The sequence below is a fragment of the Ornithorhynchus anatinus genome, chromosome 7, assembly GCF_004115215.2.
Source record: "Ornithorhynchus anatinus isolate Pmale09 chromosome 7, mOrnAna1.pri.v4, whole genome shotgun sequence".
Taxonomy (NCBI): domain Eukaryota; kingdom Metazoa; phylum Chordata; class Mammalia; order Monotremata; family Ornithorhynchidae; genus Ornithorhynchus; species Ornithorhynchus anatinus.
In genome coordinates this window covers 44879426-44905486 of record NC_041734.1, presented here as the reverse complement: position 1 = coordinate 44905486, position 26061 = coordinate 44879426, and the positions used below count along the sequence as shown (strand labels likewise).

General features: G+C 43.2%; 1 protein-coding gene across 3 annotated transcripts in view; it reads right to left on the bottom strand.

Moving 5' to 3' along the window:
- Positions 1-26061, bottom strand: part of LOC100080375 (LIM domain containing preferred translocation partner in lipoma) — a 721700-nt gene that overhangs the window by 383203 nt on the left and 312436 nt on the right. For all 3 annotated transcript variants that reach the window (XM_029068642.2, XM_029068641.1, XM_029068644.2), the window contains one exon: positions 15314-15426. In XM_029068642.2, coding sequence (XP_028924475.1) covers positions 15314-15426 — 113 coding nt within the window. The remainder of the gene's footprint in view (positions 1-15313; positions 15427-26061) is intronic.

The window sequence follows — 26061 nt, the reverse complement described above, 5'->3', positions numbered from 1 at the left end:
TCCTCTGAGGATACTGCAGGAAAGGATGGGAAAGTAGGGGAGGGGGTCGGTGGGGGGGAGGGGAGTGGCGGAGGGGTGACTTTGGGGAGCTCAGACCTGATCGTGTTGATTTTCGTGAGGAAATAGGTGGCCAGATCATTGGGGGTGAGAGATGGGGGAGGGGGAGGAACAGGGGGCCTAAGGAGAGAGTTAAAGGTCCGGAACAATCGGCGGGGGTGATGGGCATGGGTGTCGATGAGGGAGGAGAAGAAGCTTTGACTGGCGGAGGAGAGGGCAGAGTTAAGGCAGGAAAGGATAAATTTGAAGTGTGTGAGGTCGGCTTGGTGCTTGGACCTTCGCCAGCAGCTCTCAGCAGCTCGAGCATAGGAGCGTAGGAGGCGGACGGAGGAGGTGATCCAGGGCTGTGGGTTAGTGGAGCGAGAGCGGCGGAGGGAAAGGGGGGCGAGAGAGTCGAGATGAGTAGAGAGGGTGGAGTTGAGAGCGGAGACCTGATCATCGAGAGTGGGAAGAGAGGACAGGGCGGCAAGGTGAGGAGAGATGCTATTGGAAAGACGGATGGGATCGAGAGAGCGGAGGTCTCTGTGGGGCAGTTGCGAAGATTTGCAGGGGGAGGGAGTGTGAGAGATGAGGCAGGTGAGAAGGTTATGGTCAGAGAGAGGGATTTTAGAGTTGGTGAGGGAGGAGATAGTGCAGGGGTAGGAGATGACGAGATCGAGGGTGTGACCGAGTCGGTGAGTGGGCGCGGTATGGTGGAGGAGGAGGTCGGCAGAGTCGAGGAGGGATAGCAGGCGGGCGGCAGAGGAGTCGTCGGGTACATCCATATGGATGTTGAAGTCTCCAAGGATCAGAGTGGGCAGAGAGAAGGAGAGAAGGAAGGTGAGAAAGGGGTCAAGGTGGTTGAAGAAGTCGGAGGTGGGACCGGGAGGGCGGTAGATGACAGCGACAAGTAACTGGAGGGGGTGGTAGAGGCGAATGATATGGGCTTCGAAGGAGGGGAAGGAGAGGGAGGGGGGAGGAGGGATAGTGCGGAAGCGGCAACGGGGCGAGAGGAGGAAGCCGACGCCTCCTCCCTTACCGGTGAGTCTGGGGGAGTGGGAGAAGGAGAGGCCTCCGCTGGAGAGAGCGGCGGCGGAGACCGTGTCTTCGGGAAAGAGCCACGTTTCCAAAAGGGTGAGGAAGAGGAGAGAGCGAGAGAGGAAAAGGTCAAATCCTCCTAGCATTAACTAGTAAAAAGTTAGAACTGGCCAGATCATGTTAGCTCTATTTAGACAGACATGCATTTTGGGACTGTTCAGCATCTTGGCCCCACTCAAGCTGACACTGTAGGCATGACAGACCATCTTTCTAAGCCTCATTTGAAGCAACAGGTAATGAGGATGGTTGGCTGAATCAGTTAAGATTCTTCTAACCAGAAAACAGGGCTTTGATATACTCTCCATACAGTCACTCACTGAAATTCTCATTACTCATGGGAGAGTGATAAGCACAGAGAAGCAGTATTGTCTACTGGATAGAACACGGAGCTGGGAGTTAAAAGAAATTGGGTTCTAATCCCAGATTTACCACCTGTTTGCTGTGTGACTTAAGTTCTCTGTGCCTCAATTACCTCATCTGTAAAATGGGGACTAAAACTGTGAACTGAATGTGGGACAGGGACTGTGACCAAACTGATCTGCTTGTATCTATCTCAGCACTTAATACAGTGCCTGGTACACAGTAAGAAAAGCCCATAGCAGTTGGTCAAATAACATCCAATGGGAGTCAGCAACCAAACTAGGAAAGAGTAAAAAAAAAAAAAATTATCCTAAGTGCTACCTTGTGTAAGATCTCACTAGTTGTTCAGTCAATCAAATCAAACATATTGAACACTCACTGTGTGCAGAGTACTGTACAAAACATCTGGGAGAGTACAATATAACAGAGTTGGTATATTCAGAGGTCTCATGAATCCCTTGTCTCTGGACCAAACACAGTGAGGGAATCTTCTCTCTCAGAATGACTCACAACCAGAATCAAACTCGGAAGTTGATGGTTCCAGGACTTTTTCTTTTTAAAGAAAAAAAATACATATCTGACCATACTACAGTGTGTCATAGCCTGCTTCTGCTTTTTTGCTGACTCCAACCTCTTACCCAGAATGCTCCTCTGACATGCATAGTTGAGGTTGAGGAATTTGTGCCTAGTGGGTTTGAGGTTTCATCAAGAGAAAGAGGGAACTAATGTGATTTCACTGGATAACTATTTCACTACACAAATTCCCTTATGTTCCTTTTAAATGGCAGTGAGAAAGTGCACATGACCTATTGCCATGCATAAAGCCTGTGCTATCCATATGTCAACCAAAAAGTGGCTAAAAACAAAGAAAACCTATTTGTTCAACATGTATAACTTCCTCTCCCATTTCCTTTCTCCTTTGACAGTGAGTAAAGGTTCAGGAAAGGCACAGATATACAGAGAAAGCTTGCCCTACTACTGAAAATGCCAGTCTCACATCACCTCACGGTACACACAACAAAAAACATATCCTGCTGACAACCTCTACGAATCATTCAACTCTGTCACAAAAAATGTTTCTTTTCCATTCAGTCATAAGCCAAATGCAAGTGATCCAAGATGTACTGTTATAGTCAATTCAGGTGCTGAAGGAGAAAGGCCTCTGATGAAAAATTTTTAATGTATTTGTTAAGCATTTACTATGTGCCAGGCACTGTATTGAGCACTGGGTTAGAAACAAACTAATCATTTTGGACACGGTGCACGGTCCCATGTGTGGTACACAGTCTTAACCCTCATTTTACAGATGAGGTAACTGAGGCACAGAAAAGTTACATGACTTGCCCAAGGAATATGGAGTTTTCCATTTTATTGAACTGCAAATGCAAAGGGTTTAAAGAAAAAGTCAATAAAGAGCACTTTAGTTGCAGAAACCAAGATTACCCATAGACAACCAGGTTTCCCTAGGTAGCATCACAAGATCCAAACCCACCTAATCAAATTTTCAATACAGAGGAGTTGCTGCAATTATCTCACCAAGGACTGCCTTGCCTGAAGTGTCGAGGAACCTCAGGCCCGCCCTCTTTCTTACCACCATTCAGCTGTTATAACTTACTGTTCTTATTTTTATTGTTGAATTTTAACTGGCTTTCATGAATTGATTTTGCACTCAATCATTCTTGTCTACTCATAAAACTGAATGGAAACAAGGCAGTTTTTCCTCCCACTTTTCCTTCCCATATAATCTCCATTATGACCAATTTAAAATCCCAACATCTAAACATTTTAAAAATGTGACCCCTTTTTTTTCCCCTTTAAAGCTGTAGTCAAAATCTCTTCCCCAGGCCATCCCACACTTACATGTATCCTAGAGCATCAGTAAGAAGCAGCATGGCCTAGTGGAAAGAACACAGGCCTGGGAAGCGGAGGACCTGGATTCTAATCCCAACTCCACCACTTTCTTGTTGTGCAACCTCGGTCATGTCAGTTAATTTATCTGTGCCATAGTTTCCTCACCTGTAAAATGGGGGTCAATTACCTGTTTTCACTGTATGCTAGATTATGAGCCCTTTGTGGGACAGAGACTGTACCTGATTTGATTGAATTGAATCTACCCCGGTGCTTAGTACAGGTTTGTCACATAGTAAGTACTTAACAAATAATACAATTATTATAGGGGCCTTGGAGTCAGAGATCCTGGGTTCTAATCCTGGCTCCTCCATTTGTCTGCTGTGTGACCTTGGGGAAGTCACCTAACTTCTCTGTGCCTCATTTACCTCATCTGTAAAGTGGGGATTAAGACTGTGAGCCCCATGTGGGACATGGACTAAGTTCAACTTGATCAGCTTGCATTTACCCAGAACTTAGTACAGTGCATGGCACATAGTAAGAATTTAACAAATGACCATTAACAATAATAATCATAATGAAGAACAGAATTGTTTTTATAGATCGTGGGCCTTTTCTGTTGTTAAAGCAAAATACTGTTAAATATATGTGAAAGAATCTTGATTCAAGGTTGTACAATCTAAGAGCTTAAATTCACCTAAGAGCTTCCACAGTTCTTCAGAGTCCCTTGTGTTTGCTCTCTTCTTTTTCCTTTTGGATAGGATGAGAGGCATTGTCTCTTGGAAATTTTGGTCACATTTAGAATTGTATTTTCTACAATGTGCTTTCTTTACCTGTGCAGTAGACCTATGTAGAAGCTTTGTTTTTCCTCTCCTGAACTAGGAGCAGAATGAGGAATGTTTTATTTATTATCATTTCCCTTTTGAAATAGAATTGTTGCTGGATTACATTTGGCAATATGTTGATATGACGTGAATGGTAAAACACACAAATCCAAAAAGAAATGGCAGTTGGTTTCCTTCACCTGGAAGTTCAAGAACAATTTTAGACTCACATATCCTAAAAGTACTAGTAAACTCAAATAGTAACAGGATAAATCTAATAGTAACAATATTCTTTAGGGTCACTATTAACAAGTCTAAACTATCATTTACATGAACCAAAACTTTGCCAGACAATAACTATGTCTGTGCAGCCTTTTCTATCTCCCATGCCTCACATTTCCTTATTCATACAACAAAATCTGGGAACATGGACTATCTAGAGGGAAAAAGTAGGATGCTAAATCATACATCCTTAAACATTAGGTTGCCACTATCAGAGACTGAATATCATGCCAGATAGACTATAGGTATCAATCAATCAATAATATTTACTATGCACTTATTGTGTGCAGATCACTGTACTAAGCAGTTGGGAGAGTACAATACAACAGAAGTCGGTAGAAACATTTCCTGCCCACAACAAGCTTACAGTTTAGAAAATGGGACTAATAATAATAAACACAATAATTGTGGTATTTGTTAAATGCCTACTATGTGACAGGCACCGTACTAAGCACTGCAGGGGATTCAATGAAATCAGGTAGGACACAATCCCTGTTCCACATGGAGCTCACAGTCTCAATTCCCATTTTATAGATGAGGTAATTGAGGCACAGAAAACTGAAGTGACTTGCTGAAGGTCACAGAAACCCATGGCTCAGTGGAAAGAGCCTGGGCTTCAGACTCAGAAGTCATGGGTTCGAATTCCTGCTCTGCCACTTGTCAGCTGTGTGACTGTGGGCAAGTCACTTAATTTCTCTGTGCCTCAGTTACCTCATCTGTAAAATAGGGATTAACTGTGAGCCTCATGTGGGACAACCTGATTACTCTGTATCTATCCCAGCGCTTAGAACAGTGCTCTGCACATAGTAAGCGCTTAACAAACACCAACATTATTATTAAGTTCGCAATGGTGGTGGTTATGGTGAGAGATGAGCCTCAGTTCAGCCACAAGGTTGGGGACCGAAAACCTTCGTGAACGGAGTGGATGGTAATGATAATAGTTTCCATGGAACAACTTACATGCTCTAGCCCCTGCCGGTCATGTTTCCAATGGGGCAGCAGGTGCATCAACCTAGAAAGCCCAGACAAGGGTGCAGCTTGTTGCAAGGTGCATGCATGAATTTTATGTCTAAAACCCATCAATGGCCAAGGGGACAGCAACATAAGACTGATACTCGGCCAGTGACATATGCCAAGATTGCCACCTCAGTCATTCCTCTCCACATTTCCCAGCTGTTTTCAGGATTCCTGCTGCCTCTGTCCACCTTAGGAATCTATCAACCTATTATATTTATTGAGGGCCTAGTATGTGCAGGGCGCTGTGCTAGGAGCTTGGGAGAGTACAACACAATATAACAGATACATTCCCTACCCACAGTGAGCTTACAGTCTAGAGGAACTGTCCTAGATGAGGATCCTTAGCTCATTTGGAAAGAGGAAGCTGAGGGGGAAAACAAAATGTCCTGCCCAAAGACACACGGGGTTGTAAGGGGAGCTGGAAACTTCCCAACTCCTCCATCTACGACAGCCTGATGAGATGTTCCTCTGAAGAGAGATGGTGAGTGTCAACAATAAGACCTTGCCTTTGCTCTCTTACATTACCTCATTTGATCAGCCTGCCAAAATGACAACTGTCCAGAACCAAGAAAACAAGCAAAAACAATGTGGGGCTGCTGTTTGGCAAGTTGCTTTGTTCTTAAGTAGTTTTCACAAGGTTGAGTAGGGCCCCCTCCACCCCCCAACACGATGCAGGCAGTTTAACTGGATGACGAATCTTACTAAGTTACAAAATCAGGTAGCCAATGAGGAAAAAGCTTGAAAAATACATTTTGTTCAATGCTAAGCACTTAGTAGTGCGTGTTCGGCTCAATAAATAAAATTGATTGATTTTGTGCCAAATGAAGAATTATAATGTGTCCACTTTAAACTCCGGAGATATGCCTTATTTAACATGTCTTTGGCTATTGGGCGAGAATTTAAACTAGCTAATCTTCTTTATCCTCTAAGCCAACCTTCACCTTACACCCATCATGGAATTTCCCAAGAACTTAAGGAGTCCCCTGAAAAAATCTCTAAGCATAACCTTGTCATTCAAGGCCTTATAACACAGAGGTGGCAGCCAGGGCAAATTCAGAAATTGCCGTTTCAACTTCCATTTTCATGTGGAATATTTCTTGACCCGAACCAATATGTCTCATTGATAACCCCTTACCCCACAACTTTGAATCAATTCAATCTAAGAGTGGCTGATTGCATAAATTGAATAAACACAGAGAAGGGAAAAAACAAAACAAAGACTGAAGCAAAATCTGAGCTTTAGTAAAAAAGAACTAAGGCTTCAGGTGCTTGATGTTTTAATGTATTAAAATGTCCATATGATCTAATAATGAAGGTGTTTGTTAAGCACTTACTATGTGCCAAACACTGTTCTAAACATTGGGGGAGATACAAGGTTATCAGGCTGTACCAGGTGGGGCTCACAGTTTTAATCCCCATTTTCCAGATGAGATAACTGAGGCATAGAGAAGTTAAGTGACTTGCCCAAAGTCACACAGCCGACAAGTGACCCAACCAGCATTAGAACCCACAACCTCTGACTTCCAAGCCCATGCTCTACCACTAAGCCGTGCTGCTTCTCTATATTGTTTATATGATCTAAAACATTCAAGTTATTGTTTAAAGGCAAAATTGCTATAGTCAACTGCTGAGGACCCAGTCCATCTGACCTTGACCCAGTCATGTGGTTAAAACCAAAACATCACTAGAGGGATACTTCCCCTGCCTTCAAGCAATCTCTCTCTCCATCTTCTCCTTCAAAACATTTCTCAAAAATCAGAAAAGAGACCCATTGCCACCACAAAAATCACAGAGAAAGAGTTTCAAGATTATAAAGGGATCACCCACTAACAACCAAAAAGCTGCTACTTTAAAAATGATTCTTGCAATTTAATAAGCACCTCCCCCCCCCCAAAAAAAAACACACAAAATGCCCATAGGTTTTAGTTTGATGCTCATTTAGGAGATGACTCACAGCAAAATGCAGCAGCAATTTGACATTCACTTTCTGGAAGACAAAGGCATTAAAAAGCCAGCAAAATGCCTAAATACCCTAACTCCCCTGCTAAATCCACACCTTCCCAGCAAAGCAGACCATCCATAAGAAATCTCCAGCAGCACGCAAATAAGCCTGTGAACACATACACAGGGCTCTAAAGAAATCATGCTGTGGGTCTAGAGGAAATTAGAATTTCGATCTCCCTTTTCTTCCCTTTTCATCAAATTGTGATGAAAATAACACAGGGTCAAAATAGGTTCTTATCATTGAGGAGGGAGGGATGACTTCCTTGGTTTTGGATTGGGTGCAATTGGTATATGTGGGTGAGGCAAAAATCCTTCCACAATCATTTTCATCAAGTCTGGCTCCACCTACAAGTCCATGCAAGTATAAGTGCATCCAAATAATAGGTCGTTCATTCAGTAGTATTTCTTAAGGGCTTACTGTATGCAGAGCACTGTACTAAGTGCTTGGGAAAGTACAATATAGCAATAAAGAGTGACAATCCCTGCCCACATCAAGCTCACAATCTAGAGGGGGAGAAAGAGACATCAATACAATTAGACATAAAATATAAATAAATAAAATTTCAGATATATACATAAGTGCTGTGGGATGGGGAGAGGGGAGGAAGAGCAAAAGGGATCAAGTCAGGGGCTATGCAGAGGGAGTGGGAGATGAGGAAAAGTGGGGTTTAGTCTGGGAAGGCCTCTTGGAGGAGATGTGTCTTCAGTATGTCTTTGAAGGGGGGAGAGTAATTGTCTATTGGATTTGAGGAAGGAGGGTGTGCCAGGCCAGAGGCAGGAAGTGGGCCAAGGGTTGGTAATGAGGCAGGCAAGATTGAGGCACAGTGAGAAGGTTAGACCAGAGGAGCGAAGTGTGCAGGCTGGGTTGTAGAAGGAGATAAGTGAGGTGAGGTAGGAGGGGGCAAAGGGATGGAGTGATTTAAAGCCAATGGTGAGGAGTTTTTGTTTGATACAGAGATGGATAGGCAACCTCTGGAGATTTTTGAGGAGGGGGATGACATGTCCTGAACATTTCTGTAGAAAGATGATCTAGGCAGTGGAGTGAAGTATGGACTGGGAAGGGGAGATGGGAAATTGGATATTCGTTACTCTCCTTCCCAGAACAGCCCTACATTTTCCAGCTGGCTCTCAATCCAACTACTTAGATAAATACTCTGCAAGCTATCACAGACCAGAGATCTCCTCTCCCTGACTCACAAAACTCTTTAACTGGATGTGGCAGATCGCAAAGATAAGCAATGCTGATGTCAGTTAGACCACAACAGCAACAACAACAACAACAACAACAAATAATAATAATAGCCAAACCAAACTGGTGACTGCAATTATGCAAAGACAATTCTTCATTTTCATTTCACTAGTCATCTTGTCAAATCACAATAGCAAACCAAGGGTTTAAACCTCATTTATCGTTGTCTGCAGATGGGGCTATGTTTGAGAGAATGAGGATTCCACCCCCAAAATCCAACAAGCTTTTTCAGTCATAAGCAGTAGTTTACTCCATCCATTTCAAGCAGTTAATAGCTGGTGCCTCAGCTGGGGATTTAAATAAACAGCCTCACACATCACGGAAGGCCCAGCTGATCCTTAGATATTTGTACTTTGGGGGCTGTACTTGGAAATGCTAGTTAAAAGCAAAAGTCCACTCATCCCCAAGTATGCACACACATACACAGACCCCCAATCCACCCATCCATCACATTCAGGATTAGGGAAACACTGGTTCTAGAGCAGGGTGAAATGAAAAATGAAAAACTCTTTTCACAGTTATTTTACCAACTCTTTGAACTTTATACAGTTCTACTGGTAGATATGCATGTGGTAATAGCTGCTGTCTGTAAGTAATATAGATACACAGATGTTATTATCCTTGAGTCATCTGCTTTAAAGGAATTCTCCATTGTTGCCTCTTAGATTCTCAAAAATAACACATCTCTCTACCGGATTTGTCCTTTCGCATTTGGCAATCACTGGTTTTCCCTCCTTCCATCTGTTTTATACCAAACACAAGCCAACATGGCAACAGGCTCTTTGTTTATTTCCTGCTTTGTCCAAAACATGACCAAAGATGCCTACAGCATAGCTTTTGGAAAAGGGTCTTTGGTTATAATGATTTAGCTGGACACTGTTACGGAGCTTTAAAAATCCCAGATTTTAAGACTGAAGTATGAAATTCTTTTACATTTTCATCAAAATAGAGCCTTCTGGGACAGAAATATTCTCATTTAAAGACTGGAAAACAAAACACTACAGAAAGTACTATTCCAGAAGAGCCCAAAAGTGAAAATAATTATAAATTAAAGAACATCTGACCAATCTGCTCTCATTACAAAAACTTACTAAAATGCAAAATGTTCCAGACTCACCCCAAACAGCAAAAAATATTATATTAAAATGCATCCCATTTTAAGAATCTGCCTGTGGCACTGAAACGGGAAAAGACTACATACTATATCTAAATGATATAAATTACTTTAAGAATAAGAATGGAAAGTAAGAAATCTTATGCTGTCCCCAACCTCAAAGATCCAACTGTCCAATCTCAGAATAGAAGTATTTACAAACATGAATTTAAAATATAAATAATTTATGTCTTCTTTTCTATCAGATTTTAATAATTTCCGTTTCCTCTCTCAACTAAAAATCAGGACCACCTGCTTCTCACACTAAATCTAATAATGAGTTATGCCTTCGTATCCTACATCTTGAAAGTTCTGATCTGGGTTCCCCCTTGACAAATAACTTTTTCACCAAACTATCACAACCTGTCATCAGTGACCTTGCCTAGAACAAAGCAAGAGGCATTAATCAGATTTTGAATAGCACTGGTATATTTTCTTGCCCTAGCCCCTAATCTCTCTAGAATCAACAATTTTTTTCAAAAGATAGAAGAAGTGGGTGTAAAATAAATTTGCAAGTAGGGCAGCAGCCACAAATCACCTTCAAACACTTTTCTAGCCCATCTAATAAAAAGAAAGACTAGAATATGTCTAGAATTATTAGGCTTTAGCATTGGATTAAACAAAAACAATGAAAAAAACCACTTAAAATTTAGCAGTGCCTGTGCATAACAAACACTTCAGATGAAATGCATAGGGTCTCAAAATCTGAACAGACCTTCCAAATTCTAAGAATGTTGAGAAGGTCACCAGCAGGCTATCAGTCTGACTTCTGAGATGAGGGTGAGCTAGGTGCTATGGTATTTATTAAGCGTGTACTATATGTCAAGCAATGTACTAAATGCTGGGGTAGACACAAGATAATCAGGTGGAACACAGTCCATGTCCCTTATGGGGCTCACAGTCTTAATTCCCATTTTACCGCTGAAGTAACTGAGGCATAGTGAAGTGACTTACCCAAGGTCACACAGATGGGAAGCAGTGGAGCTGGGATTGGAACCCAGATCCTCTCACTTCTATATCTGAGCTCTTTCCACTTGGCCAAGGGGCTAAAATCCTGCGACTCCTTTCATGTTTGTCATTGTCTGTCTTTGGTATTTTGGTTTTCCTTTCCTTACATGTCTGTTGCTAACACTTCCTCTCTCCCTCCTCCCTTGCCAGACACCCAGTGTTAGATTATGAACCCCAGGAGGCCAGGAATCATGTTTTTCACCTTGTGTATTTCTTAGAAGTAGTCAGGGTAGTAGTACTGGTAACAGAATCTTAACTGTAGAATCATTCCTAATCTTTTGAATTTCCTAACCCCAGATCAGAGTTAAAAGGAAGCAAAATTCTAAGAGTTTTAAGGACTGAAAATACTCAACTAATAGCAACAGATCCAGAATAAATAGTTCTAGTATTAACAGAGGCTAGTTTGCATAAAATGAACCTATTTGAAGACATACCACAAAATGTCTTCCTATTGAGCAACATTTATCTTCAAATCAATTGGTTTCTCTTGCTCCTTCATTCATCCTCCCTCCCATCCCTACAGCACATATGTATATATCTGTAATTTACTTATCTATTTATTTATATTGATACCTGTTTCCCCCTCTAGACTGTGAGCTCACCATGGGCAGGAATGTGTCTAGTGCTATACTTGAGAAGCAGCTATATTGAGAAGCAGCTATATTGAGAAGCAGCGTGGCTCAGTGGAAAGAGGACAGGCTTTGGAGTCAGAGATCATGGGTTCGCATCCCAGCTCTGCCACTTGTCCGCTGTGTGACTGTGGGCAAGTCACTTCACTTCCCTGTGCCTCAGTTACCTCATCTGTAAAATGGGGATTAAGACTGTGAGCCCCACTTGGGACAACTTGATTCCCCTGTGTCTACCCCAGCGCTTAGAACAGTGCTCTGCACATAGTAAGCACTTAACAAATACCAACATTATAACATTATTATACTGTACTCTCCCAAGTGCTTAGTACAGTGCTTTGCACAAAGTAAGTTCTCAATAAATACTACTGAATGAACAAACTTTCTTTTCCTCCTCAGGTGACAAGTAGCGTTAAATACACTAAATTATTTCAAATAAGCAAATTCTGTGGGATAGAACAAATTCAAAACGGAGAAAGGACTAACAGCCCCTAAAAAATAACAATAAACATAACAATAATAATGGTAATTAAGTGTTTACAATGTGCTCAATGTCAACTCAAGATCGCACCTGGAGAATTTCCAGTACTCTACCAGTCTCAGCTACAGGAGGGAGAGTCAAGCAGAGACATACCCACTCATTTCTCGCTTGGGCAATAGCTAGCGAGTGGAAGGCAATCTGCTACAAGTCAAAACTCACCTGCGTTGGGCAGCAGAGGCATGGGAGAGAGGCGAGGGTGGAGACAAGTTTACCGCATGGAAGAAGGCAATGGTAAACCACTTCTGTATTTTTACCAAGAAAACTCTATGGACACATTACCAGAACGATTGCAGATGGAGGTGGGGTGTTCTGGGGAAGATGTGTCCATGGAGTTACTATGGGTCAGAAATGACTCGACAGCATAAGATAAGGCTATGTGCCAGGCACTGTACTAAGCACTGGGAGAGATACAAGCTAATTGGGATACACACAGTCCCTGTCCCACACTGGGCTCACAGTCTTAATCCCCATTTGACAGGTAAGGTAACTGAGGCTCAGAGAAGTGAAGTGACTAGCCCAAAGTCACATAAAGACATATGGTGGAGCCAGGATTAGAACCCAGGTCCTTTTGACTCCTAGACCTGTGCTTTATCCATCAAGCCATGCTGCTTCTCAAGAAAAACAAAACAAAACAAAAAACCCTGGTATTCCCGATTGTCTGCTCTCAGATTGCTGTTCCAAGTAAAATGGGTTGTTAAAACCAAATCCAAGGTATCCATGTGCACCTCAGGGTGACTTGAAAATCAATTAGGACATCAAAGTTTTTTCATTTGGCCAAGCAAAGAGTTTTTGTTTTTTGTTTTTTCCAACACTTGAGGAACTTCTAATTCAGATGAATCAAGAGACCAAATCTGCATGTGTCCTTTCATTCATTCACTCAATAGTATTTATTGAACACTTACTATGTGTAGAGCACTGTACTAAGTGCTTGGAATGTACAAATCGGCAATAGAGACAGTCCCTGCCCTTTGAAGGGCTTACAGTCTAATCGGGGGACACAGGCAGACAAAAACAATGACAATAAATAGAGTCAAGGGGAAGAACATCTCATAAAAACAATGGCAAATAAATAGAATCAGGGTGATGTACATCTCATTAAACAAAATAAATAGGGTGATGAAGATATATACAGTTGAGCAGACGAGTACAGTGCTGAGGGGGTGGGACGGGAGGGGGGAGGAGGAGAGGGAAAGGGGGGAGAAGAGGGTTTAGCTGCAGAGAGGTGGGGGGGGTAGAGGGAGCTGAGGGAAAAAGGGGGGAGCTCAGTCTGGGAAGGCCTCTTGGAGGAGGTGAGCTTTAAGTAGGGATTTGAAGAGGGGAAGAGAATTGGATTGGCAGAGGTGAGGACGGATGGCATTCCAGGACCGCGGGAGGACGTGGCCCAGGGGTCGACGGCAGGATAGGCGAGACCGTGGGACGGTGAGGAGGTGGGCGGCAGAGGAGCGGAGCATGCAGGGTGGGCAGTAGAAGGAGAGAAGGGAGGAGAGGTAGGAAGGGGCAAGGTGATGGAGAGCCTTGAAGCCTAGAGTGAGGAGTTTTTGTTTGGAGCGGAGGTTGATAGGCAACCACTGGAGTTGTTTAAGAAGGGGAGTGACATGCCCAGATCGTTTCTGCAGGAAGATGAGCCGGGCAGCGGAGTGAAGAATAGACTGGAGCGGGGCGAGAGAGGAGGAAGGGAGGTCAGAGAGAAGGCTGACACAGTAGTCTAGCCGGGATATAACGAGAGCCCGTAACAGTAAGGTAGCCGTTTGGGTGGAGAGGAAAGGGCGGATCTTGGTGATATTGTAGAGGTGAAACCAGCAGGTCTTGGTAACGGATAGGATGTGTGGGGTGAACGAGAGAGACGAGTCAAGGATGACACCGGGATTGCAGGCCTGAGAGACAGGAAGGATGGTCGTGCCATCCACGGTGATAGAGAAGTCTGGGAGAGGACCGGGTTTGGGAGGGAAGGAGCTCAGTCTTGCTCATGTTGAGTTTTAGGTGGCGGGCCGACATCCAGGTGGAGACGTCCTGGAGGCAGGAGGAGATGCGAGCCTGAAGGGAGGGGGAGAGGACAGGGGCGGAGATGTAGATCTGCGTGTCATCTGTGTAGAGATGGTAGTCAAAGCCGTGAGAGCGAATGAGTTCACCGAGGGAGTGAGTGTAAATGGAGAACAGAAGAGGGCCAAGAACTGACCCTTGAGGAACTCCAACAGTTAAAGGATGGGAGGGGGAGGAGGCTCCAGCGAAGGAGACCGAGAATGACCGGCCAGAGAGGTAAGAGGAGAACCAGGAGAGGACAGAGTCCGTGAAGCCAAGGTGAGATAAGGTATGGAGGAGGAGGGGATGGTCGACAGTGTCAAAGGCAGCTGAGAGGTCAAGGAGGATTAGAATGGAGTAGGAGCCATTGGATTTGGCAAGAAGGAGGTCATGGGTGACCTTAGAGAGAGCAGTCTCGGTAGAGTGGAGGGGACGGAAGCCAGATTGGAGGGGGTCTAGGAGAGAATGGGAGTTAAGGAATTCTAAAGAGTGAGTGTAGACGACTTGTTCTAGGATTTTGGAAAGGAAGGGTAGTAGGGAGATAGGGCAATAATTGGAAGGGGAAGTAGGGTCAAGAGAGGTTTTTTTTAGGATGGGGGAGACATGGGCATGTTTGAAGGCAGAGGGGAAGGAGCCATTGGAGATTGAGTGGTTAAAGATAGATGTTAAGGAAGGGAGGAGGGCAGGGGCAATGGTTTTTATAAGGTGAGCGGGAATGGGGTCCGAGGTGCAGGTGGAGGGGGTGGCACTTGCGAGGAGGGAGGAGTCTGATGGGACATATTCTATTATTCAGCTGCCTAGCTAGGGAGGATCTGAAGATGGCTCTCCAAAACAAGACCATTGACCAAGGAGGGGAAGTTACGAGAAGGTAATTGGGGTGGGGGGAGGTAAATGACACTGTTCACATCAGTACCCTGTTCCCTACCCCCACCCTGTTCCCTGCCCCCACCAGCGATTAGTATGGAGAAAGGAGAAAGGGGGGATCTCACATCCAGGATCCTAGTCCTAGGTCTACCGTTCATTGCCCCAGAGAAGAGAAGTGACTTGTCAAAGATCACACAGCAGACAAGTGGTGTAGCTGGGATTAGAATCCAGGTTCTTCTGAATTTATTCTTCTGGGTTCCAGTCCTGGCTCTGCCACTTGCCTGCTGTGTAACCTTGGGTGACATGATTATCACTGTGATCACACTTGCATAATCCTGTCAAATTTCCCCTCCCATGTAAACAACAAAATCCGGCAGTCCTTACCTGCACATTGAAACCAGTGTCATCAAGGGGTGGCGGAGGGGGGAAAGCACCTGGAGAGGTGTGCAGGCTACCGAGGTCATCTAGAGGTGGGGGTGGTGGTGGGAGAAGATCACCTGTAAAAGTACAGGGCCACACATAATTAATGCCGCTCCATACATCAGTTTCAAGAGCATGAACGCTTGTATTTCATTTCTTCCCCACTAGCCATCAGCCTGGATTAGCAATCACATCATTAACATTAATAATTCAATAATATCTTGGACTTTAATGCATCTCTTTTCTGACTAGCTCCAAAAGCTTCCATATATATCATTTGCCCTCATAAGCACCCTCTGAAGTAGGGAGGGAAAGGTATTTATCCTCCATTTTTACAAAGGGGAAAACCAATCTTTCAAAAATACTTATTGGGCACCTGCTACTTGCAGTGTGTTGTACAGATCGTTTGGGAGAATACCAAATGTTTAATAGATACGACCCTTGTCTTCCAGGATCTTACGATCTAGTGGTGGAAATAGAGGCTAAAATTAATTACCGGTAGGAGGAAGAAATAAAATATAAAGATTAGTACATATATGCAAAAGGAGACTGTGAGAGTCTGTTTATATACTGCAGAAAAATTGAAATGACCACTGCAAGGATTTCAAATGGGGATTTTAGAAATCAATCAGGGAAAGCTTCTTATATAAGATGTGATTTCTGAAGAATTTAGAAGATGGGGAGAGCCATGGTCTGCTGGATGTAAAGGAGAATGAAATTCCATGCAGAAGAAGGGTGTGAACAAGAATAAACAGCAGGGAAGCTGAATCTGAGAGATTCATAGTGAGTAGGTAAATTTGAGGGGAATGAAGCATGAGCGCTGGCAATTAGGAGATGGGGTGCTGACAATGTTGAAGGCACATTACCTATCTTCATTAATCTCTAACACATCCCGATTTTAGTAGTATTTTCTCCTCCCTACAATGTAAGGGCGGGGTCCTTGGCCCCATCCTTGGCTGTGGGTCTGGAGACGTGGGGAATCCCCTAAGACACAGCAGGAGCCTCATTTGAGAAGGTTTAGATTCACATGTGAAAGAATCTAGAACCCCAAGGGCAGAGTGGCCTTGTGGGCTAGAGCACGGGCCTGAGAATCAGAAGGCCCTGGGTCCTAGTCCCAGGTCTGCCACTTGTGTGTCCTTGGGCAAGTCACTTAACTTCTCCGTGCCTCAGCAATGAGTGCAGTTTGCACCTAGCATAAAATAAAATGCTAAACTTAGTGCCCTTTGGCATATCGATTCCTGTGATTGCAGTCAGATGGAGAGATGGGCTCCAAGAAAAGACCAAATGCTAGTGCATATTATTACTCCTCCTATTTTTATGGCTCTTGATTCACCTAATACTCTGTTGTTTGCCTCTATGTAAGGGATGTCAGGCTTGTAGCCCCCAACAGGCTCACTTAGCCTGAACACTACAAGTAAACCAAGGTCATGCTCTTGCTGTGGTTGGAGGGGAATGTTGAAGAAAATAGGTTAAGCTAAAGACCCTGGCGTTAACTCGACCCCAGGACCCACTTTTTGAGACTAACTCTTTTTAACATTAACTCAACCCCAATCTACTTCCTAAACTATCTCTCTCAATAAACACGATCCCTAGCCTTCTGCTTATCACATCCTGACAAGATGGAGGGATATCTGACTTGGCAGTTGGACGAGATAGGAAAACCGGAGAAGAAAGCAAACCCGAGAGGAAAGAAAATCACACTGTCATCCCAAAACGCTTAAACCGAGCAAACCATTTGGTAGTAATAGATTAGGGCATACCCGGAAGAAGCTCGATGTTAAGGTCAACAACAACAGTATAAAAGGAGGGGGAAACAAGACCTGAGTTGCTGTTCAATGTCCTCTGAAGGGAAGATAGAAAGAGCCCAAGCCCAAGGGACCTCTTAGGTTGGGAACACCTGTGCCGTCCGGCTTATTAAAGACCTGAACACCGGACAAGATTGATCACCTCTTGGTAGGAAAACTCTGTGCCTCATTTGGGTGGGGAATAGGTGTTTTTTTCTATAGCTGAATCTTTGATTTTTTGTTGATTGCATGCTGCATATTAAAATATCAAGTTGCTAGGTTGTGGTGATAGTTTCCTCAGTGGCCCCAACACATGAACCCTATACTGTAATCTCGGGCAATGAGTTGGCCGCTCGGGACTTGACACAGTTACTTCATCTGTAAAATGGGGATTATGACTGTGAGCACTGTATGGGAAGTGGACGGTGTCCAACCTGATTACCTTGTATCTACACTAGTGCTTGGAACAGTCCCTGGCACACAGTAAGGAATTACAAATTTTATTTTTTAAAAAAAAGAGCCTCATCTATAAGACTTTCTCCTCAACTCCCATCAGGGCAGCCCAAACCAATCCAGTGGGGGTGGGAGGGGGCTATTTTCCTGGATTGTGCTGGTCAGACATTCAGGATTACTAATCAACTGTCCCAGAATGCAGATATCAGAAGACATGCTCCCTACATTTACTCTGTACAGGAAAAATCAAGACATATTGGATCCTTCCCCAATTAAGCCCTCTTTTCCCTGACTCCCTCTCCTTTCTACATCTTCTATGCACTTGGATCTGTACCCTTTGGACATGTGATATTCACCCTACATTCACTTTGCACTTTTGTGCAAATCCATAAATTGATTCCTTTATATTAGTGTTTGTCTCTCCCCCTCTAGATTGTAAGCTCATGGTGGACAGGGAATGTGTTTACTTACTCTGATGCACTGTACTCTCGTAAAGCAGCGTGGAAAGAGTGTGGAAAGTGGAAAGAGCTCAGGCCTGGGAGTCAGAAGGACCTGAGTTCAAATCTCAACTCTGCCACGTGCCTGCTGTGTGATTTTGGGCCAGTTGCTTCACTTCTCTGTGCCTCAGTTCCCTTATCTATAAAATGGGGATTGAGGCTATGAGTCCTATGTGGGACAGGGACTGTGTCCAATCCAATTAGCTTGTATCTAACCCAGCACTTAATGCAGTGCCTGACACGAAGTAAGCACTTAACAAATACCACTATTAATTCAATTCAATTTGATTCAATCATATTTATTGAGTGCTTACTGTGTGCAAAGCACTGTACTAAGTACTTGGAAAGTACATCACTGCAATAAAGAGAGACAATCCCTGTCCACAACAGGCTTACACTGCTCTGTACTCAGCAAATGTTCAATAAATACCATTTATTGATTGATTGATCTTCTCAAGTGGCTCGGCGGGTTGAGGAGGGGATACCTGAAGAGGAGTTCTACCAGATGAGCATGCACCCCTCGAGCTATCCCTCAGAACCCTGTAGGAATCTGCAGCACTGAGATCACCTGTCCCTCTCGGGAATAAAAAGACAGATGTGCTCTCTTCAGGTGACCCAGAGACCTGAAAAGCAAGACTGAAATCAGACTCTGGGCCTCATGAATAACAGCTTTCTGCTCTATTCCCTTTAACCAATGCTGTCTGCCTTCAGTTAGAATAATGAGCAAAGAGACTCATGGGAGTTTGGGGGAGTGAGGCTGAGAAACACGTTCACTGGTATGGAAGACCCAATATCCACATTTAAATGTCCATGCATTACGGTCATTAAAGGAAGCCTGATTGTCTAAGCAAAAACTCAGGAATTAGGGGTTTTGGCAATTAATTGACTTAAACTTTTGTTTAATGGGATTTCAACATTTACAAAATGAATATTCTCAACAATCAACTTATCTGCCTCCAGGATCCTGAGAAGGTACACTAAATAACAAATGTAATGCCTCCTCTATAGGGCATGCCAATTTAATCCAAGACTGACCTTGGTCCTCAAAAGCAGTGAATAGGATTGTGACCAAGGTATCCATACCTTGATGAAAACTTTGTTCTGGCCAGAATGCTGATGTTGGCAAGAACTGTGGATAGGGTGTCCTTGGCTAAGGCCCCTAGGCACAGAAAACTCAGTATCTGTAAGAATGCACTTAAACCCTGGCAAGAGTTCCATGACGGAAGACTATTTCTCCTCTAACCTTCCTCCCCTGAGCACAAGGGGCACAAAAGTCTTGAAACTAAAAGATCCCAGGGGAATCTGGGCTCTGACTTCTGCTTCCATCTCTGGTAGATAGGCTATAAGATGGAAGTGATGAAAAGTAAACCATGGGAAGCAACAGGAGAGCAAGGAAGCTTGGAAGAGTCTGAGGCTGGTGACTGGATGCAGCATTTTGTTTACGGTTTCTGGGCGAGAGATTTGTGAACTAAATCACTGAGTAATCAGATGAGAACTTTATTTACACCTTGACCTTCAACTTAACTTTCTGTTTGCTTTTAGTTGCGTGCAATTGCAATGTGCCTGCCAGACTTCCGGATGGAGAGGCTCCAAAATGAAACCTTTCGTGCCCAGAAATTAGTTGACTCAAACTATTTCACTGAGGAAAGAAGAAAAAGGAAAAGCTATTAGGTATCATCAACACTTTCTTGAAGAGGGGGCCACAGAAAAAGGGGTTGGATAGATAATGGATTTAGAATTGCTGCTTTTTTTTTTTAATGGGTGTCTAAAAGCTGCTGCTGCCTTTTTTTTTTAATGGCATTTCTTAAGCGCTTACTATGATCCCGGCACTACACTAAATGCTGGGGTAGAAACAAGTTAATCAGGTTGGATATAGTATCCATCTCAAATGGGGCTTACAGTCTTATTACCCATTTTACAGTTGAGGTGACTAATGCACAGAGAAGTTAAGAGACTTATCCAAATCACACAACAGACTAGTGGCTGAGTCAAGATTAGAACCTAGGTGCTTCTGACTCCCAGGCCATGCTCTATCCACTAGGGACTGCTGCTTCTTCTATGTTAATTTGCCCACAGGGATACCTGCCCTAGGCTCCATTATTGTCACCTGCACCATGGGATCCCTGGAATCCAGAGACACAGGAGAGACAACAGAGTGGTGCTGGTAGCCCGAGAGTGGGAGAGGGCTCAGGGTGCAGGGAGGGCAGGAGAGAGAATGGTGTACTAAAAACTAGAATAATCCCAGAGACAAAGGAAAAATAAAATTTCCCACTACTCTGGAAGCAAGTGATTTGTCAGGCTGGCATACATGCAGAGGAGACAGAACCTGCTTAGGCACCTGATGCATTCCGTGACTCAGTGGAAAGAGCCCGGGCTTGGGAGTCAGGGGGCATGGGTTCGAAGCCCGGCTCTGCCACTTGTCAGCTGTGTGACTGTGGGCAAGTCATTTCACTTCTCTGGGCTTCAGTTACCTCATCTGTCAAATGGGGATTAGGACTGTGAGCCTCACGTAGGACAACATAATTACCCTGTCTCTACCCCCAGCACCTAGAACAGTGCTCTGCACATAGTAAACACTTAACAAATACCAACATTATTATTATGATTATTATTATGTCTCATGTATCTCAATCATATTTATTGAACACTTACTGAATGCAGAGCACTATGCTAAGTGTCTGGGAGAGTACAATATAACAGAAACATTCCCTACCCACAGCGAGTTTACAGTCTAGAGGTATATATTGTATATAAAGTATAATATATATATACATATATTTCTATAACTCATTTTTCTCCCTAAAGAAGCAGAGTGGCCTAGTGGAAAGAGCACAGGCCTGAGTGTTAAAGGACTTGGATTTTATCCCATCTCTGCCACTTGCCCAGTGTATGATCTTGGGCAAGTCACTTAACTTCTCTGTGCCTCAGTTACCTCATATGTAAAATGGGTAATAAATCCTACCCCTCCTTCTTAGACTGTGAGCCCCACCCATGTGGGACAGAGAATGTGTCAAACGTGATCATCTTGTATCTACTCCAGTACTTAGCATAGTGCTTGGCACATAGTAAGCCCTTAACGAGTACCATAAAAAATGTCTATTAAGAGGGATGCAATATTATTCCATATCTGTGTGAAGCCAAATCCACCTCTCCAAAGGAATAACAACACTAGTAATGGAATTTATTAAGGACTTTCCATGATCCAAGCATGTGTTTAGCACTACAGCAGATGTATAGTTTTCAGTCACAGATCCATGTCCCCCTGGATATCACAGTCTAAGAGGGAAAGAGAATAGGTATTCCATCCCAGGTTGTCAGATGAGAGAAGTGAGTCATAGAGAAGTTAAGTGACTTGCCCAAGATCATATAACAGGCAATTGGCAGAATAATATTAGAACTCAGGTCCCCTGACTCCCAGGCACACACTCCTTCCACTAGGCCATGAGGCTTCTCTGGGAGCAAAAGGTACAGAGATGTAAAGTGCTTTGGCCAAAGTTACAGACAGCAGGGAAGCGGCGGAGCTTGAACTAGAACCTGGGTTTCCTGATAATTAGTCTCATACTTTTCTTCTTCGGCCGATGAAGCTAGATCCATAAGGATCCCTTATTCTCAAAATGGAGATTTGACAACTCTATGGAAATTAGTAGCATTTCCTTCTATCAGGATCTTAGAAATGGAAAACAATTTCCTTCCCAAGATTGACAGACCTGGTTAGAAAACAACAAGGTTACATAATTATGTGGTAACACTTTGGATGGAGAGGAAAGGGCAGATTTTTCAGCAATGTTGTACAGGTTGAACTGACAAGATTTAGTGGTAGATTGACTATGTGGATTGAATGAGAGAGAGGAGTCAAGGATAATGCTAAGGTTATGGGCTTGTGAGACAAGAAGGATGGTGGTGCTGTCTACAGTGACGGGAAAAGCAGGGGAAGGACAGGGTTTGGGTGGAAGATAAGGAATTCTGTTTTGGACATCTTCAGTTTGAGGTGACAGGAGGACATCCAAAAAGAGATGTCTTGAAGGAAATGCAAGACTGCAGAGAGGGAGAGTGATCAGGGCTGGAGATGTAGATTTGGAAATCATCTGTATAGAGATGGTAATTGCTCTGCCACTTGTCTGTTATGTCACCTTGGGCAAGTCATTTCCTTTCCTCTGTGCCTCAGTTACCTCATCGGTAAAATAGGGATTGAGACTGTGAGCCCAACATGGGATGGACTCTGTCTCCACAAATTTGCTTGTATCCATCCCAGTGCTCAGAACAGTACCTGGCACATATTAAGTGCCTAACAAATACCATTATTATTATTATTATTATTGAAGCCATGTAAGTGAATGAGTTCTCCACTGGAGTGGGGGTAGAAGGAGAATCAAAGGGACCCAGAAGTGAGCCTTGAGGGACACCCACAGTTAGGTGGTGTGAGGCAAAGGAGAATCCTTCTAAAGAGACCGAGAATGAGCGGGCCAAAGAAATAGGAGTGTCATTGAAGATGAGACTGGGTAATGTTTCCAGGAGAAGGGGATGGTCAACAGTGTCCAAAGCAGCTGAGAGATCAAGGAGGACTAGGATAGAGTAGAGGTCATTGGATTTGGCAATTGAGATTATTTAAGACCTATGAGAGGGTGATTTCTGTGGAGTGAAGGGGATGGAAGCCAGATTAAAGGGAATCAAGGAGAGAATTGGAGGAGAGAACAGTAGACAACTTGCTCAAAGAGTTTGGAGAAGAATGGTAGGAGGGAGATGGGGTAATAACTGAAGGAAGCTGTGGGGTCAAGGGAGGTTATTTTAAAATAGAGGAGATATGGGCATGTTTGAAAGCAGTGGAGAAGGAGCCATCGGAGAGTGAACAGTTGAAAATGGCAGTCAGGGAGGGAAGAGGGAGGAGGCAAGAAGGGAGGAGGCTAGTGTTTTGATTAGGTATGAAGGGATGAGGTTGGATGTGCAGGCAGAGAGGGTGGATTTTGAGAGAAGGCAGAGGATCTCTTGAGATAACTGCTGGGGAAGGAAGTTGAAGGAAGGGCAAGAGGTGGTAGGGGCTGCAGAGAGGCAGGGCAGATTTTAGGGAGATCACTCCCAATAGTTTCAATTTTCTCAATGAAGTAGGTGGCCAGGTTGATAGGGACAAGAGATGGGGGGGGGGGGGGAACAGGGGATTTGAAGATGGAGCAAAATGACTGGAATAGATGTTTCCCTGTGCACAGGGAACTATTTTTGCAACCAACAAAACTAACTGCATCATTTTAACATTCTGTTGCTCAGCTACCCTGTAAATAAGGTCATCTGGGTTTTTTTTAAAAAAGGAAAATCAACATTAAAATGAAAATAATACAGTTTTAAATGATTAATTAACATCTGCAACATTATATATATATATACATATATGTATAAATATATATTAAAGTTATCTACACTCTTTAAAATCTTTAGATGAAAAGCAGGAAGTGTTATTAACCTTGAAGTAGATAAGGACTCTGTGATCTTCACAGGAATGATTTCGTTTTTGGCTTGGGCTAATATAAAATTTCAGGGCCCTTGCAGAGTTCAACATTTCACTAGTTTCTTCACAAATAAATTGACTGTTAGTGCCTCATATCTGAGCGGATTATATTACTCCATCACTCTGAGGTCTCTACGGAGTCCATTTATTGAGTAACCTTAGATTCCTCTACTGAAAATGTTTAATATATTTCATATGATATATAATTACAACATATCCTAGCTTTATAAATAAATTGGAATCAAAATGAACTTCTGAAATTACTAGGTCTTGTTTCTTTTTAAAAACACACACACACAGTTGATACCCAAAAAGCAAACAAGTCCCCACACACCCTTTCTATGGTATTGTTAAGTGCATACTATGTTCCAGGCAGCATTCTTACTGCTGGGGCAGATACCAGCTAGTCAGGTTGGACACAATCCATGGTCCATATGGGGCTCCCAGTCTTAATCCCCACTTTCAGATGAGGTAACTGAGGCACAGAGAAGTTAAGTGAGTTGCCCAAGGTGACACAGCAGATCAGTAGTGGAGCTGGGATTGGAACCCAGGTCTTTCTGACTTTCAGGCCAGTGTGTTATCCACTACTCCAGTGTGCGACTCAGGACTTCGTTTCCTAAATCTTCTCTCCAGTGTAGGTGGGATGCTCAATGATTCTAATTTCCTGAGTTTGCAAACTTAGTCTAGTTCACATAGTTCAAATAGAAATAGGTGTGGTTCCTCTGAAGACCAAGGCTCCATTTGGTGATGAGGACTCTGACATGGGCTTGAAATGGTGTGCTTCTGAATAAAGGAACTTCAAATAAAATTGAAGCCAATTTCCAAATTGCACCCAGTCAACCATATGATGGAAGCAAACATGAATACTCTTTGAGGCTGAATTTAATCAAATAACTTGGAAAGAAAAGGCCCTCATGGCATTATTACCCAATCCTTTAATCTAATATTTATGATTATAAAGGTCCCAAAAGATTTCACAGCCAGTGGCCATTTTACATCTTTCTTCTCACAGTCATCCTTACTGGGATTACTGCAGTTTCTTCATCCTGCTTTTTTTTTAGGATATTGCTCCTACCATGAGTTTCAAATATTGGATTCTCCTACAAAACCAGGAATATGTTCATCTCTGTCCATCAAACGATCAATCATATTTATTGAGCACTTATCATGTGCAGAGCACTGTACTGAGGGCTTAGGAGAGTGCAGAGTGAACAGAGTTGGTAGACATGTTCCCTGACCACAGTTTTCAAAGACGGTACTACCGAAGGCAAGATCCAAGTGAAGGCGGTGTGAGAAACAGCATAGCCTAGCAGAGAGAGCTCAGGCCTGGGAGTCAGAGGCACCTGGGTTCTAATCCGAGCTCTGCCACGTGTCTACCGTGTGACTCTGCAGGTCATTTAACTTCTCTGTGCCTTGGTTACCTCATCTGTAAAATGGGAAATAAGATTTTGAACCCTATGAGGGATTGTGCCCAACCTGATTACCTTGTATCTACTCCATTGCTTAGTACATGCCTGACACGTAGTACACGCTTAACAAATACCATAAACAAAAGGAGGCTGAGATGACCAACGAGGGATGCCCTCCAGACCTACCAGCCTTGCAGCACTAATCGGTTTGCCCCTCTGAAAGCTTGTCTCTGTTTTGGGTGCCTTCCTTGTGAGATCCCCATCTTCACAAAGCATCTGTCCATGCTCACTGGGCAAACTTGTCTTTCAGCTGCAGTGGCCTCCCAGCAGTTCACTAAGTTATAAAACCATGTTGAACTAGACCAGCAGTCGAGCAGAACTAGAGAACAATGTTTGTAGTATATAGATTGTTTCTACCTAAAGAAAGCAAATGGGAACTTTATTGAAATTCTTATTTACTGTTAAATCTTCCTTTTAACCAGACTCTTCACCAAGTACCATATTATTAAGTTTATGTGAGAAAAAAGCCATCTCCAAGTCACTTTTTAAAAAAAGTACATTGTCATTGCGGTACTAGTATTAAACTTTTCCTTCACCAAATGATAGCTGAAATATTGCTTTTATGGATTTATATTGTATTAAAAGGTCACTGCCTAAGTCTTAAATAGGTCTAATCATCCTAAAAGTCTCTTAACAGTGAGAAAAGGAAGCTCAGAACAAACAGCAGCAGGGACTCTAATTAAAAGGGCCAATTCATCTAATTTTATTTGGGGATAATTATTCAGGATTCACTCTTTGATGTGTAAGGAATAGCAATTAGTAATTTGAGTGATTTGAGAATCATTGGAGGTGTAATCAGTTAAAATGAGTGAGTGTTTACAACACAAGATGGTGAATTAGTTTCTCTCAGCTGGAGAACAGGAACATTAGGCTCCTAGAGATCAAGGGTATGAGTTTCAGGTACTGGTTACAATATTATGTTCAAAATGAAGTGCACATCAACAACAATACAGCATTCTGTTTCGACTGGGAAAGCCAATGCACAGTGACCGAATGTAACAAACATTATTAG